The following is a 17,251-nucleotide window of genomic DNA, read 5'->3' on the forward strand; positions in this document are numbered from 1 at the left end:
TTGCTGCGTTCTTTTAAAGAAATTGAAGTAATTTTAATAGGACTTAATTTAACTTATTTCTTTTTAACCTTCTTTAGAAATAAGTAGCAAGATCTCCTTGACAGAATGACAGGTAGATGATGGATGACAAATGAAAGAGCTGAAGTGTCATTATCTTAAGTAATATTCACTGAATTTTCTTGATAGCTAAGAGGAAAATGAGCTTACCCACAGTTCACAAAAATCTGTCACTTCCCTATGAATAATTTTCCATTTTTTCAAATGGGTGCAGTAGTGCTGGCCAGTTAAAAAAGAAGATACTGAGCTATGACAAGAAGGATCACTTATATATAATCACTTGGGTATTTAGTTAGATAACCTAATTGAAAGAGAGCCATTACTAATGAAAATGATTAATGTAATTTAACCTAGACCTTAATGATTTCTTTTCTATACTCTTTTTAAGTAAAAGCCAGCAAGACTCCAAATTCATTAAACACATATGAATACAGGAGAATAGTAATTTTCCTATTTTCACAGTACTCAGGTGGCAAAATCAATTTAGGTTTAGAAACAATAGTTCATCATTTCTGTTTCAGTTTTAATCATGTGACTGAGGTAAACCATATTATCACACTCATTACCAATTACACTATAAGCACTTCATTTGGTTAAATGTATTACAATTCGTACTTCCTCAGCATAAAAGACCAAGTTCCACATATACTGAACACTTTGTGTATTGATCACACGTAACAACAAATAACTTATTTCTCAGAATAAAACTAAAAGAACTCTAATGATTGCCTTTGCCTGTGTATTTCCCTACCTTAGTTTATACATTATAGTCATTCTCCAGTATAATTTGTCACAAGGTATTTGAAAGCCCTGGTACTAGAAGTTCTAGAAAGATTTCAACGTACTCTTTTAATTGTAAAAATGCTCTGCAATATAGATTATATAAAGGGTAATAGGCTTCAGTATACTGATAATCAGCTCCAGCTCTGCCAATGATTAGTGTCTGACTATGGACAAGATAGATTCTACACACCTTGGTTTATCTATCTGCAAAATAGTGGGACAGATCCCTTCAACCTCTAGAAGTCTATGACTTATAAATACCTTAACAAACTACTCTTCTATTAAATGCAGCCAAAAGCCAAAATGGAAAGGAAATATATATGTAAAACTTGACCACTTATTTAAAATTTAGTCATTCAAAAAAATTTTGTTTATATAATAGACAGAAGAAGCTTACTCTGTAAATTAACAATGCATGGTATACATAAATAAAAGACTAAATAAATGTCTAATCACTATGTTGTATACCTGAAACTAATATATTGTATATTAACTATAACTGAAAGATAAATTTTAAAAATAATCTAAAAATATTAAATAGCTAATGAAAAAGTATTCATTATGCATGATGTATAGCAAAATGCAAAAATGAATATGACATTTAAAGCTCTCCAAGTGGGGAGACTAAAAATGTATACAAATGAACATGTGAGAAGGGAAAATGTAATAAGCTCTCTAATAAAGCATATATAATGTTGTAATGGGTGGACAGTAAGAAGAAAAGTAGAAGCTACTCTTTTTTAAAGGAGGCAACGGAAGAGGCCATAAATGATCACCCCACAAGAACTTCTACTGGGCAATTCTTTATTGGCCAAGGGTATATGTGCATGAAATAAGTAACATTTTACTTATTTAAAATATTCTAAAATTTAGATAGGATGGGCCTTTAATTATTCAGGCATTATTGTGTTTATTCTTTTTAAAGATTGTATTTATTTATATTTAGAGAAAGGGGAAGGGAGCGAGAGAGGGGGAGAAACATTGATGTGGGAGGGAAAACATCAATCAGCCACCTTTCACATGCACCCCAACTGGGGACCAGGCCCACCACCCAGGCATGTGCCCTGACCAGTAATTAACTGGTGACCCTTCTCCTTGCAGGATGACGCCCAACCAACTGAGCCATACCAGTAAGGGTAGTGTTTATTTTTAATATGGAGTGACACCATAAAACATTCTTCTCCTTGTCTCCCCATGTTTACAAAAGGGAAGTGTCAATGCTAATGTTATCTAAGCCTTGGGTTTGGAGGTGAGGAGATGGCTGAAACTATTTAAGCAGTAAGACACGAAGTTAATATGACTTCCACTATCACTCCCACCATTTAACTAAATAAACAAGGTCTACAAACTGCGTGGACAGGAGCCAAACAGAAGCAATCTTCTGTAAACCTCTGCTGGTAGTGCTAATAGCAAGGAAAGCATTTGAAAGGGAAAAGTAGCTTGTAAGGAACTATAATTAAATAAAACAAGTGTTATCAGGTGACAGCATTATCACAGTCCTCACAACTAAACAAAACTAGTTTAAGGGATTATGAGCAAGGGAAGATTAGTTGACTTTATCACTAATTTAAAACAGAAAAAAATTAAAGTGTTAAAATGTACAGAAGATAGTTTTTAAAAAGATTCACAGAGTCCATTTGTTCAGGAATTTGCCACCATTTTTAGAAAAGTTTTGAAGACAGAACTAAAGTCACATCATCCATAAAAAGAGACTACATGAAAGGCCTTGTGATATATTTCAACAATATTCCCTAGTACCTTTTCCTATGTTATGTCTTCAGAATATCAGACTAAAAGGTCAGAATAAGACCGAACTTTAATATATATTATTCCTTAAGCACACTAGACATATCTAAGCATAATACACATGGAACACGGAAAACTAACAATCTAAGCACAACTGGCACATAAATCCCTATGTATTTCAGCATTACATTCATTTTTACCAAAGTGGAAATATGACAAATCATAAATAAACCAAAATGCATGGACATGGATTTTGAATTTTGAAGGAATCAAAGGGAGAATTTAGTCCCCACAATTTGCAGCTAGTTAGTAGATCAAAACTAGCATTCTAGTTCTGGCTTCTAATCAGGTGTTCCTTATACTACACCACACAGCACACTGTGTTATTGCTAAGATCCACATATAATCCCTTCTGTTTTTCTAATGTTTAAAAGATATTGACAATCACATCCCCCACTTATTTATTCTACAATGATCAGGATATGAGATTTACCCCAGAATACACCTGACAAATACAGACTATAACTTAAAGATTTCAGCAATTTAACATTAATGAGACAACATGAAACATTTATAATTGATACCTTTGCTCCATCTGAAATATTGTCCCAGTTTCCACCACTCAAAGAGAACTTTCCATTGCCTATACGCAGTAGTATCTCTTCAGGAGTATCATTGGGGCCATTAGCAAACGGAGTGTAGCTATTAATAAAATAGATTTTAATAAACATAAGGGCCTAGTATACACATCAAATCTAACTGAAAGTGGTGAACATAAGAGTACATACACATATTTATTATAGCAAATTAAGAATATCATCTAATATTTCCCTTCACTGTGCATATCCAATTTGATACTTTGAACAATGAACTTAATCCTAATTAATTGAGTCCTATCTATATCAATGTTTTTTGCCTTTGATCAATGTAAAATAAAATAAATGTGGCTTTTCATGTAAAGCTAGTATTAAAATCAGACCAGAATAAAATACACAAATTTCGTATTCTCTCAGGCATAAGTTAGCAAAACAAATATATCTACTATGAGGAAATTGTTAATTTTAAATGCATTTATTATATTGGTTCAAATTTATTCATTAGCGTTTTAAAAACATTATCAGTGAAAAAATATTAATAATAAATTTAATTAATGTCCATGAAAATGGATTAAATATTCATATCAAATAACAAAAAAACTTTATAGCCATTAAAATTATTATGTGGATCCATGTTCATAGACAAAAAGACAAATACATTGTACAAAGGTAAAGTAGTTCAAAAATTAATTATAGAGTGACAAAAAGTGATCAGTTTTGTACCATTTCAACAGGTGGAACTAAAAATAGTATTCAAATTTAGGAACAAAAAGACTTACTGTTAAAAAGTATGAGAAATATATCTTAACATCTCAATGACTTAATTTCTTCATGTAATAATTAAGTTGATATATCACTAAACACACATATATACACTAACAATCATGTTTTGTTTAGTCATAAAATAAATAATGGGAAGCAGTAATCCAGAAATGGTATCCTACAGTTCATTTGCAAATGTTGCTTATCCTTAATTTTAGCACTTGCTTTTGGCTATAACTAAATATTTTGCAAAAGTTTACTAATGTATATTAAAAGTATGTGGAATACACTGACATATGTAATCATCACCAAGCCAATAATTTAGTCACCATTTTCACAACATATTTGTAAATCATTTATTGTATCAAGAACATTTCAAGTATACTAAATGTTTTTTCTGAAAAGTCAAGCACAAATGCATTATAACTACCATATAATTCTTCAAATTCCATTCTATGCATTAGATTTTGTTAAACTTAGGCTTTTTTTACAGCCATAAATTTTACTCCTAAATAAAAATATTGAGAGTAAAACAACACTTGTAAATTACCAACACTAACATAATCCAATTATTACCTTTTTAAAGTATTTTTCTTAGCTCTTTAAGAGAAGGTAACTATGTATATTTCTGTAAGTTAGCATTTCATTATCATATATATTTGTTATAAAGCTCAATCTTACTAAATCTCTAGTGCCAGGAGAGCCAGAATTCAAGCACTTTAAAAACTATTACTTCAATTTCCATTGAAAACTCTTTTAATTATGTATCTGCATATTGCCTCATTAAATGCCTTGCCTTATGTTTTTTCAATTTTATAAGTAAATAATATATAATATTTTGAAATGTTAATAGAATTTTCCTTAAGGTAATTTTCATCTGTCCTCATCTTACAAAATAAAGAGGTGAAATTTAAATAATGGTGTGGATTATTTTGTGTAGAAAAGGTTTCTTACCCAGCCAACATTGTGTAAAAAAGGACTCCCAGACTCCAAATATCACAAGCAGCATCATAGCCCTGTTGCATAAGAACCTGAGAAAGAAATACTTAAATGGTATTACCCAGTATAATCTCCGTCTTCTCACATGAAAGTTGTGCTTCTAATAATGTCACAAATGTTTGCAATTTAAAAACTTACTTATTTTAATCTTTTCAAAAATAGATTGACATAATGTTAAAAGCGAAAATCTTTTGCTACTAGCAAGTATTGAATAAATGGCTATTAATAAGGTAAGTAACATGGGTTATACAAAAAACACCCTTGTAAAATATGATCCCTGACCTTAATGAGCTTTCACTTCTCCTGTTAGGAAAAACAAATACAGACATCAAAATTTAAGATTAATATATACAGAAAACTTAATATATACTACACATAGTACTTTCTCTAATCCTGACACTGACTCTATGAGGTAGATATTATTTCCACTCTGAAGACAAGGAAAGTGAGGCAAATGTTCAGTAATCTGCCCAATACCACAAAACTAGTAAGCAGTAGAACGGGTCTTCTTACTCTAGAGCTTGTGCTTTTATTATCTATGATAATTGCCTCTTTACTACATAAGAGATGGTAAGATAATATATGATCTCATGAAAGGAAGATGAATTTATATTTTATATACAAAGTTTATGTATTGAAAAGAGCAGTATATTTCTGGAACACAAATACACATTTGATAAATTCTGAATGGTTTCATTAATTTTTCATACAACAATTTAGGTAGCTCATGTTTTTGCTCTTGGCACTAGTGTTAATAAAAATCAAATAATACATTTATTATATATTCATGTGAGTTTTCTCCATGAGCTTAATAAAGTTTGTAGAAAAACAGATGAAATATAGCCTTTTTATTTGGAATAATAAGTGCACTGTTAAGGCCTTTAGGCATAGGAACAAAATAGACACATTATTAATGTATTAACAGTGGGGACTGTATAACTACCAGCATGGACATTTCATTTAGAAAAGGCTGAATATATTAATGTTTGTCTTTGACAATTGCCAGACATAAATAATGAGTTTCTAACTTAAAATTCAAGATATAATGTTTTTTTCCTAGTTAAATTGGATTTATGTAAACACACATATGTGCAAACCTGAAAAGCTGAAGAGGCTATCAAAATACTTAGATAACTGGCTTATGTAAATAACACAAGTAGGGACTACAACAGCTCTAATAAATAATGAGGCACAGCTAAACCACTCAAGTCAGGGTAACCAAAGTTGGCACGCATTAATAAAACATAAACCTCTCTTGTTTTCTTTCTTACTCTATTTCTTTTCTCACAACTCTTACAGTTCCAGGCACCATCACCATGTTTCAGCTGGTTCCCTTATGACAGTAGTTTTGTTTATTGTTGGTCTGACTGAGGCCAATATGTTTACTTGAAAAAAAAATTTAACGATTTTATTTATTTTTAGAGAGAAGGGAAGGGAGGGAGAAAGAGAGGAAGAGAAACATCAGTGTGTGGTTGCCTCTTGTGCACCCCCTACTGGTGACATGGCCCACAACCCAGGCATTTGCTGACTGGGAAACCAACCAGCAATGCTTGGGTTAACAGCCCAGAACTCAATCAACTGAGTCACATCAGCCAGGGCTGAGGACAGTATTTTTAAAGTGTCCCAGTCTACAGCCAAGACTGAGGGACTTCCCAGGAACTTGTTGGACAGGTGAAGGTTAATCACTGAGTCAGCTATAGGTATTTGACACTCCCATTTCCTTCCTAGGTAATGTGAAAAAGGGCACAGGATGTGTCATATTGCCTACTCTAATTAGGACCCACCATGAAAAACTTGCTTTACATATTTACCACACACTTAAGCCCATTTTGTATGGGTACAGAAGAGGCAGTCCACTTTTGCCCTAGAGAGGGCCTCAATGACCTAAAATGTTAAGAACATACGCCCATAAAAGAAAAAGGGCAAGGTAGTGGGATGGACGAAATCATGAGTGCAGTGCAGAACATGGGTTTAATACCTTCCCACTCGCATCAAGTGAAATATAAGAAGAGAGAAGTTAGAATTAAAGTAGTTAATACCATTACCTTTTTTCTCACTTGGTTTTATAAATGAGCAAAAAGTACCATAGACAAAGATCCTCATTTCCTTTCTCTGAAGTTCCCCTTAATTCATATTTGGAGCAAAACATATAACAGCCCAGAGGGCAGCAAGGCAGAGTAATTAATTTCACACTTATTTTATAAAAAGCTGAAGGAACAACATCCATCCAATTTATTGTAAGTTCCTTTAGTCTGGATAAATTTTAGGCCTCCAGAGACATTAACTATCAGTTGCATACTATAAAGGACTTACTTTATAAAATAATAAAATACTTGTGGAGATATTTATTTTGTGACATAGATATTGTAGAAAAGCACATCAAGTATGCAACTCTTAAGAGGTTGATTGAACTGATGCATATCAAAAAGTGATTTCATTCCTAATTGTGATGAAATTGTAATTAGTTTAAAAAAGGACTGTTTATGCACTATAATGAAACAATATATATCCCCACAGTGCTACATATATTCAAATATCTGCATATGTACTTGAATATTTCTAATTCTAGTTTAAAAGACGATGCATTTCATATACTTCAATACTAATTTTTTAAAGGGTCTGAAATTTCACAAACAAATCTTACCCAAAACCTCATTCATAACAATTTACACATATTCACTGTTTGCTAGCAGAGGCTTCAGAACTTGATAATAAAACTTTTCAGAGAGTTCTTTTTAATTTTTATTGAATTTACTTGGGTGACATTGGCTAATGAAACTACCTAGGTTTCAACCATGCACTTCTATAATAAACCATCTGTATACTGTATTGTGTGTTCACCACCACAAGGCAGGTCTCCACCCCAAGTTAAGTCCCCTTCCATCACCATTTATCACCCCCCTTTCCCCTCTCCTTCCTCCCCCACCCCCTTTCCGTCTGGTAATCACCAAACTGTTTTCTGTGTCTATGAGTTTCCTTTTCTTTGCTTAATCCCTTCACCTTTTTCACTCTGCCTCCGAACCTCCCTCCCTTCTCACAGCTGTCAGTCTGTTCTCTGCACCAATGCCTCTGCTTCTATTTTGTTTGTCAGTTTATTTTGTTCATTGGATTCCACATATAAGTGAAATCATATGGTACATGTCATTATCTAACTGACTGACTTGATTTAGCATAATATTCTCCAGGTGCCCCCATGCTTTCACAAAAGGTAAGACTTCCTTCTTTTTTATAGCCATATAGTATTCATTGTGTAAATGTACCATGGGTTTTTTTATCCACTCATCTACTGATGGGCACCTTGGGCTGCTTCCAATGCTTTGCTAGTGTAAATAAAGCTGCAAAGAACACAGTAGTGCATATATTCATTTATGTTAGTGTTTCATGTCTCTTCAGATATATTCCAAACAGTGGAATAGCTGGGTAATAAGGGAGTTCCATTTTTAATTTTTTTAGGGGTAATTCCATACTGTTTTCCACAGTGGCTGCACCAGTCTGCATTCCCACCCACAGTGCACTAGGGTCCCCTTTCTCCACATCCCGGCCAGTACTTGTTGTTTGTAGATTTATTGATGGTAGCCATTCTGACCAGTGTGGTGATATCTCATTATGGTTTTAATCTGCATTTCCATTGTGTGTGTGTGTGTGTGTGATGTTGAGCATATTTTCATATGTCTATTGGCTTTCTCTATGTCCTCCATGGAAAAGTGTCTGTTCAGATCCATTAAATATTTTTAATTGGATTATTTCATTTTTTGGTGTTCAGTTGTATAAGTTCTTTATAAATTTAGGATAGTAACACATTCAAGGGTTGTCTTTTAATTTTGTAGATGGTATCCTTTGTTGTGGAAGAACTTTTGTTTGATGTAGTTTATTTGTTTATTTTTTTCTTTTGCTTCCCTTGCTCAAATGGGGGAGGGGGAAAACTGCTATGAGAAATGTCTAAGATTTTACTGCCTATGTTTTCTTCTAGGATTTTTATGGTTTCAAGTCTAATATTTAAGTCTTTAATCCACTTTGAGTTTATTCCTGTGTATGGTGTAAGAAGATGGTCTATTTTCATTCTTTGCATGCATCTGTCCAATATTCCCAACACCATTTACTGAATAGACTATCTTTACCCCATTGTATATTTCTGCCTCCTTTGTCAAACATTAATTGACCATAAGGGGTGGGTTTATTTCTGGGTCCTATATTCTACTTCATTGAGCTATGATTACTATGGTCATATAGTTTGATATCAGGTAGTAAGATTTCTTCAACTTTATTTTTCTTTCTCGACATTGATGTGGCTATTTAGGTTCTTTTGTGGTCCATATAAATTTTTGGAATATTTGTTCCAGTTCTGTGAAACAAGCCATTAGTAACGTGATAGGAATAGTGTTGAATCTATAGATTGTTTTGGGTAGTATGGACAGTTTAATGATGTTAATTCTTCCTATCCATGAACACGGTATATGCTTCCACTTATTTGTGTCTTCTTCAATTTCTTTCTTTAGTGCCTTATAATTTTCCAACTACAGATCATTTACATTCTTGTTTAAATTAATTCCTAGGTATTTTAATTTTTGATGCAATTGTAAAGGGGATTGTTTTCTTAGTTGCCCTTTCTGATAGTTCACTATTGGTGTCTAAAAATGTGACTGATTTTGAGATATTAATTTTGTATCGTGCCACTTTATCAGTTCTAGTAGTGTTTTTGGTGGAATCTTTCAGGTTCTCTATATTCAGTATCATATCATCTGCAAATAATGAGTTTCACTTCTTCTCTCCAAGTTGGGTGCCTTTTATTTCTTTTTGTCTGATGGCTGTGGCTAGGATTTCCAGTACTATGTTGAATAAGAGTGGTGAAAACAGATATCCCTGTCTTGTTCCTGATCTTAAGGAAAATTCTTAGTTTTTGCCCATTGAGTATGATGTGGGCTGTGGGTTTAGCATATATGGCCTTTATTATGTTAGGGCAAGTTTCCTCTATTCCCACTTTGCTGAGAATTTTTATCATGAATGGGTGCTGTACTTTATCAAATGCTTATTCTTCAACTGTTGATATGATCATGTAGTTTTCATCCTTCATTCTGTTTACGTGGTGTATCATGTTTACAGATTTGCAGGTTCCCAACATTGTATTCCCAGAATAAATCCTACCTTATCATGGTATATGATCTTTTAATATATTATTGGATAAGGTTTCATAATATTTTGTTTAGGATTTCAGCATCTATGTTCATCAGGGATATTGGCCTATAATTTTCTTCTTTATAGTGTCATTATCTGGGTTTAGAATTAAGATAATGTCAGCCCCATAAAAATGAGCTTGGAAGCCTTCCCTCCTCTTGAATTTTGGAATAGCTTGAGAATGGTAAGTGTTATTTCTTCTTTGAATAGTTGGTAAAATTCTCCTGTGAAGACATCTGTTCCAGTACATTTGTTTGTTGGGAGTTTTTTGATTACTGCTTCAATTTCACTAGTTATAATCTGTCTATTTAGATTCTCTGAGTGTTTCTGATTTACTGTTGGAAGGTTATATGTTTCTAGAAATTTAACCATTTTTCCCAGACTGTCCAATTTGTTGGTATGTAACTGTTCACAATATTTTCTTATAGAACATTGTGTTTCTGTGGAATCAGCTGTTATTTTTTCCATTTCTTTTTAAAATTATATTTTATTGATATTTTATTTCTATTTCTTTTTAAAATTATATTTTATATGTTATGCTATTACAGTTGTCCTTATTTCCCCCCCTTGGTTCCCCTCCACCTAGCATCCCCAACTTCCTCAGGCAATTCCCCAACCCTTGTTCATGTCCACTGGTCATGTGTATAAGTTCTTTGGCTACTCCCTTTCCTATACAGTACTTTACATTCATGTGACTATTCTGTAACTACATATTTGTACTTCTTAATCCCATCACTTCTCGCCCCTTCCATACACCCACCAACCCATCTCTTTATCTTTAACCTTTGTCATTTTAATTATGATGTGTCTTGGGGTGGGTCTCTTTGCATCCATTTTATTTGAGACTCTTTGTGCTTCCTGGACTTACATGTCTATTTCCTTCACCAAATTAGGGAAGTTACCTTTCATTGTTTTTTTTCAAATAGATTTCCAACTTCTTGCTCTTTTTCTTCTCCTTCTGGCACCCCTATGAAGTGAATGTTGGATTGCTTAAAGTTGTCCCACAGGCTGCTTCCACTATCCTTGTTTTTTTTTGTTTTTTTTTTTGGATTCTCTTGTTACTGTTCTGATTGGTTGTTTTTTGCTTTGTTATGTTCCAAATCTTTGATTTGATTGTTGGCTTCATTTGCTATACTGTTGTTTCCCTGTCTTTTGTTTCTGACTTCATCTTTTTTATGCTGTTAAGGTCCTCACTAAGTTTCTTGAGTGTCCTTATAACCAGTATTCTGAACTCTGCATCTGACAGATTGCTTATCTCCATTTCATTTAGCTCTTTTTTCTGGAGTTTTGACATGTTCTTTCATTTGGGCCATGTTTGTTTGTCTCCTTATTTTGGCAGCCTCCCTGTGTTTGTTTCTATGTATTAGGTAGAATTGCTTTGACTCCGTGTCTCGGTAGCATAGCCTAATGTAGTAGGTGTCCTGTAGGTGTCCTGTAGGGTCCTGTGGCACAGCCTCCCCTATCACCCAAGTTGGGTACTCAAGGCACACCCTTCATGTAGGCTGAGTACACCCTCCTCTTGTAGCTGAGCCTTGGTTTCTGTTGGCAGATCAATGGGAGAGATTTTCCCAAGACAGTTAGCTGCAAGGATTGGCTATGACCACTTACCAGCAACCACCACCCTCCATGGAGGATCAGCTGTGCAGGGCCAGGGTAGTGGTGCTCTGAGGTGGTCTGTAGCTGTTCACTGGGTGTGGTGGCACCTGGGGTTTCACAGGTGGTGCAGGCCAAGGTCAGCTCCAACCTGTGTTTTGCCCCAGGGCCACCCTGCCTGAGTTACAAAGCAATCTGAGATGGCTGCTTCTTGGGCTGGCTTGGAGATTTCCAGGCGAAGCCAGCTGTGAATCTAGGCTGCCAATTCCGGCCCTAGAGCTCACTGAGGCCAGCTGCTGCTTGCTTGGGAGGATTTAGGAATTTGTGAAGCAAGAGCCAAGACTGGTCATTCATATGGAAAAGCAGCTTGGGTGGGGCAGAGTCTGGGAATCTCCGAGGCAGGTCAAACAGTGTTAGCCAGGTTGATGGAATATTAGATATGGCACCAGTCTGGCAGCTCTGTGTGGGAAGGGCTCAGAAAATGGACAATTGCCTCTGCTTGCCTTGATGCCAAACATCTCAGCCTCACCCTGCACACCATTGGTGCCCCTCAACCATCACCCAGTTGCTGGAGCCTATAGGGAGTGAGTCTGAGTATGTGCGTCCATGTGTGGGGTTTTTAAGAGGAACTGCTTAGGGCTCCAGAAGTTTCTTCCACTGAATCAATCCCTGCTGGGTTTTGCAGCCAGTTGTGCAGACTTATCTTCCTGGCACTGGAGCCCTTGACTGGGGAGCCTGATGTGGGGTTATGACTACTCACTTCTGAGATATCTCTCCTGAATTTTTATCCATCACCCGTGGATGTGGGACCAACCTATTCCTCTTCTTTGCTCCTCCTACCAGTCTGGGTGGATGTAGTTTCTTTAATTCTGTATTGGTCATACTTCCATTCAACTTCATTTCTGTCAGTTCTGAATGATGGTTGTTCTATATCTTAGTTGTAATTTTGCTGTGGTTGTGCAAAGAGGTAAGCCAAGTGGGTCTGTGCCACCATCTTGACAGGAATTCCCCATTTCTCATTTTGTTTATTTGGGCTCTCTTTATTTTTTCTCTGGATGAATCTGGTTAAAGGTTTTTCAAACTTGTTTCTCTTTTCAAAGAATCAGCTCTTCTTCTCATCGATATTTTATATTTTTATACTCTATTTCATTTATTTATGTTCTAATCTTTATTATTTCCTTGCTTCTACTCACTTTAGGCTATGTTTCTTGTTCTTTTTACAGTTCTTTTAAGAACAGTTCTTTTAAGTATAAAGTTAAGTGATTTGAGATTTTTCTCATTTTTTGAGGTAGGCTTGTAATGCTATGAATTTCCCTTTTAAGACTGTTTGTGCTGTGCCCCATAGATTTTTGGGTGGTTGTGTTCACATTTTCATTTGTTTCAAAGTACCTTTTGATTTTTTCCATGATCTCATTGTTTACCCATTTATTGTTTAGTAGTGTTATTTAGCCTCCATGTCTTCTGTGTTTTTCCATTTTTCTCCTGTTATTGATTTGTACTTTCATAACACTATGGTCAGAAAAGATGCTTGACATGATTTCTATCTTCTTAAATTTACTGAGACTTGTTTTTCTGTCCTAACATGTGGTCTATCCTAGAAAATGTTCCATGCACTTGAAAAGAATGTATATTCTGCTGGTTTGGGTTGAAATGCTCTGAAGGTATCAATTAGATCCATTTGATCTAGTGTGCTGTTCAAGGCTGCTGCCTCTTTGTTGATATTCTGTCTGGAAGATCTATCCATTGAAGTCAGTGGGGTGTGAAAGTTCCTTAATATAACTGTATTTCTATTGATTTCTCTCTTTATGTCCAACAAAATTTGCTTTATATATTTAAGTGCTCCTATTTTGGGTGCATAAATGTTTACAAGGATTATATCCTTTTATTGGATTGCTCCCTTTATTATGATGTAGTATCCTTTGTCTCTTACTATAGTCTTTTGCTGTAAAGTCTATTTTGTGAGATATAATTATTGCTACTCCATCATTTTTATCATTTCCATTTATGTAAAATATCTTTTGCCATTCCTTTACTTTTAGTCTGTGTGTATGTTTTGATGTGAAGTGGATCTTTTATAGACAGAATATGTGTGGGTCTTGTTTTCTCTTCCATTCAGCTAACCTATGCCATTTTGACTGGAGCATTCAAGTATTTACATTTAGAGTTATCAACAGACACAAATTCATTGTCATTTTATTCTTTAGAACTATGTTCCTCTTTCCTTTTCCAAAAAGATTTTATTTATTTTTAGAGAGGGGGAAGGGAGAGAGGAGAGGGAAGGAAATATCAATGTGTGGTTGCCTCTCATGTGCCCACTACTTGTGGACCCTGGCCTGCAACCCAGGCATATGCCCTGACTGGGAATTGAACTGGTGACCCTTTGGTTTGCAGTCCAGCACTCAAATCACTGACCCACACCAGCCAGGGCTCCTTTTCCTTCTTAAAGAAGACCCTTTAATGCCTGGCTGGTGGAGCTCAGTGGATTGAGCATGGGCCTGCGAACCAAAGGGTCGCTGGTTCGATTTCCAGTCAGGGCATATGCCTGGGTTGTGGGCCAGCTCCCCAGTAGGGGCTGCTCAAGAGGCAACAACACATTGATGTTTCTTTCCCTCTCTTTCTCCTTCCCTTCCCCTCTCTCTCTCTAAAAAAAAAAAAATAGAAGACCCTTTTACATTTCTTGTGTTATTGGTTTGATGAAAATGAACTCCTTTAGATTTCTGTTGTCTGAGAAGCTCTTTATTTCATCTTCAATTTTAAATAGTAGCCTTGCTATGTAAAGTCATCTTGTTTGTAGGTCCTTGCTTTTCATCACCTTGAACATTTCATGCCAAACCTTCTGGCTTGAAGTTTTTTTTTGTTGAGAAACCAGCTGACATTCTCATGGGAGCTCCCTTGTAGGTATATCTTTCTCTTATTGCTTTTAATATTCTCTCTTTGCCTGTAACCTTTGTCATTTTAATTATAATGTGTCTTGGTACAGGTCTCTTTGGGTTCAATTTGTTTGGGAATCTCTGTGCTTCCTGGACTTGAGTGTCTTTTTCCATCACTAGGTTAGAAAAGTTTTCAGTCATTATTTCTTCAGTAAGGTTCTAAATCCCTTGCTCTCTCTCATCTTCTTTCCTACCCCTATAATATGGATGTTGTTACACTTCATGATGTCCCAAAGGTCCCTTAAACTATCACCATTTTAAAATTCTTTTTGCTCCTTGCTGCTCGGATTGGGTGTTTCCTGCTACCTCATCTTCCAATTGCTGATTAGATCATCTGCTTTATCCAACCTATTTATTACTTCTAGTATATTCTTTACTTCAGACATTATATTCTTCATTTCTGACTGGTTCTTTTTTAAGGGTTCTATGTAATTTTTATCATTGCTATTCTTTGTCAAAGTTCTCACTAAGTCCCTAAAGATTCCTTATAATCATTTCTTTTGAACTCTATATCCGGTAAATTGCTTACTTCCATTTCATTTAGCTCTTTTTTAAGAGATTGCTCCCCTTCTTTCATTTTGGATATGTGTCTTTGTTTCCCCATTTTGGCTGCCTCTTTGTTTGTCTCTGTATATTAGGCAGGTCTGCTATAACTGCCAGTTTTGGTAGGGTGATTTTATATAGTAGGTGATCTGTGGGACCCAGTAGTACAATCTCCTTTATTACCTGAGGTGGGTGCTCCAGGAATGTCCCTTGTGTGGAGTATGTGGGCCCTCATGCTGTAACTCAGTGTTGATTTCCATTGGCCTGTACATACATGGTGTTGACTGTCATGCTGTATGACTGTAAGGATCAACCTGTGCCTCAGTTTACGAGCTGCTTTACAGGTGCTGACGACACAAATCAGAATTCACCTCATCAGAGTCTTCTGCCTACCAAGATCTCCCTTTGGATATGCCATTTATAAAGCTAATTGGATCCTGCTCTGATACTGTCTGAAGTTGGCCACTGGGTGTGATGGTTCTGGGGACTCTTGGGAGGGACTCTGATTGGTGCTGTCTAATGTCAAATGCTGCCTGTGACTGGCCATGGGTACCTGTTTTGAGCTACAAAGCAATCAAAAGTTTGTGGCTGCCTCTGCTGGGCCTAGGTTTGCCCAGGAAGGACCAATCTACACAGCAAGTCCAGCTTTTACCAGCACCAGGCACGGGGGCATGTCACCAAAAGTCCTAAGGCACCACAAGATCCACCTCTACCAGCCTTTGCCTATTTGCTGTCTGTTCAACTCAGTTACTGAAAGAGTAGTCCCTGACCCTGATCCACACAACTCAGTCTGTCCCAGATTCTGCCCAGAGTTTGGCATGGTGGGTCTGTCAGGAGTTGGGAGGGTGGGGCTGTCAGTAGCCCAGAACGTGGAGCTTGCAGATCTGTGAGGGGAGGTTGCCAGTCAAGTTCATGGGAAACTGAGGGCAATGGCCTCCAACATATGCTACACAACTCAATCACTGATGCCCACTGAGGCTGCCCAGACTTCTACACCCCGGCCCAGGCAGCTGCCTCCTCAGCAGGGCACAGGCTCTGCAGTGTGGGGTGACAGGGAGTCCAGAAGGTGGGGCTTTTGCATTCCTTCTGGCTAATGCCACATGGAGAGGAGTGCTCCACTCAAGAAAGATGGTGTCTGCAGGGTGGGACAGTGACTCAGCACAGGTGTCCTGGTGGCTATACCTTCAGCTTTCTCCCCAGAGACACAAAACCCAGTCTCTCCTCATGCTATTCTAGTCTGCTCCACCCTCTCCCTACTAGAGTCCATAGTGGCTGCAAATGAGAATTTGTGCATTGGCCCTTTAAGAGGATGCCTGTGTCTCTAGCAGACAACTGTCTCTCCCTCCCCACTGATTTTCACAGCAGAAGTTATGTGGGCACCTCTTACTGGGTCTAGTGCCTTTGGGCTGGGAAGGCTGGTTTGGAGTTGACACCCCATACTTCTCAAGGGGAATCCCCTGAAGCTGTGATATCCCTCCAGAATGTCAGCCACCACCCATGGGCGTCGGGCTTGCCCTTTCTACCTCTCTGACCTCCCTAGCAGTCTTGGCATTGCTTTTTCTGTAAATCCTTGGTTATAAGTTATTCAGGTTGATTGCTCTATATTTTCATTGTAAATCCAGTTTGGTCCTAGGAAAAGGTGGATGGGTGAATATCATATCCACCTCTCTGCCACCATCTTGATCACCCCCTCATAACATTTTTGAAAATATAAATATTAGCCAAAGGTAGTTCAGACACTAGTTACAGAGACAATGGTATCCACACGCCCACCTAAAAATCTCCACTGTTACAATGTTAAGAGTGTCTTACCACAATGGAAGTCTGTTAGGATAAAAAATTATCAATGGTCTGTATTCTAGTCTGTGGGCCTACACTCATTTAAAAATATTTACCAAGCCATTAATCTAAAAATGTTTACCTAACCATTAATCTGAAGACAGACAGACCATATATTTTTCATTTTAATGTCTCTTTTTGAGATGTTCATTTGGAACATGTTCACTCCTAACCTTTTCCTAATGAGACATTTTCATCACACCCATGGGTCCAGGTCCATAAGATTAAGTC

General features: G+C 36.5%; 1 protein-coding gene across 1 annotated transcript in view; it reads right to left on the reverse strand.

Annotated features, from left to right (window-relative positions):
* RPS6KA6 (ribosomal protein S6 kinase A6) overlaps positions 1 to 17,251 on the reverse strand; it is a 112,680-nt gene that overhangs the window by 14,284 nt on the left and 81,145 nt on the right. Inside the window, 2 exon segments of the mRNA XM_028522999.2 lie at positions 3,171 to 3,288; positions 4,899 to 4,975. Coding sequence (XP_028378800.1) covers positions 3,171 to 3,288; positions 4,899 to 4,975 — 195 coding nt within the window.

Source organism: Phyllostomus discolor, chromosome X (genome assembly GCF_004126475.2).
Source record: "Phyllostomus discolor isolate MPI-MPIP mPhyDis1 chromosome X, mPhyDis1.pri.v3, whole genome shotgun sequence".
NCBI classification, from domain to species: Eukaryota; Metazoa; Chordata; class Mammalia; order Chiroptera; family Phyllostomidae; genus Phyllostomus; species Phyllostomus discolor.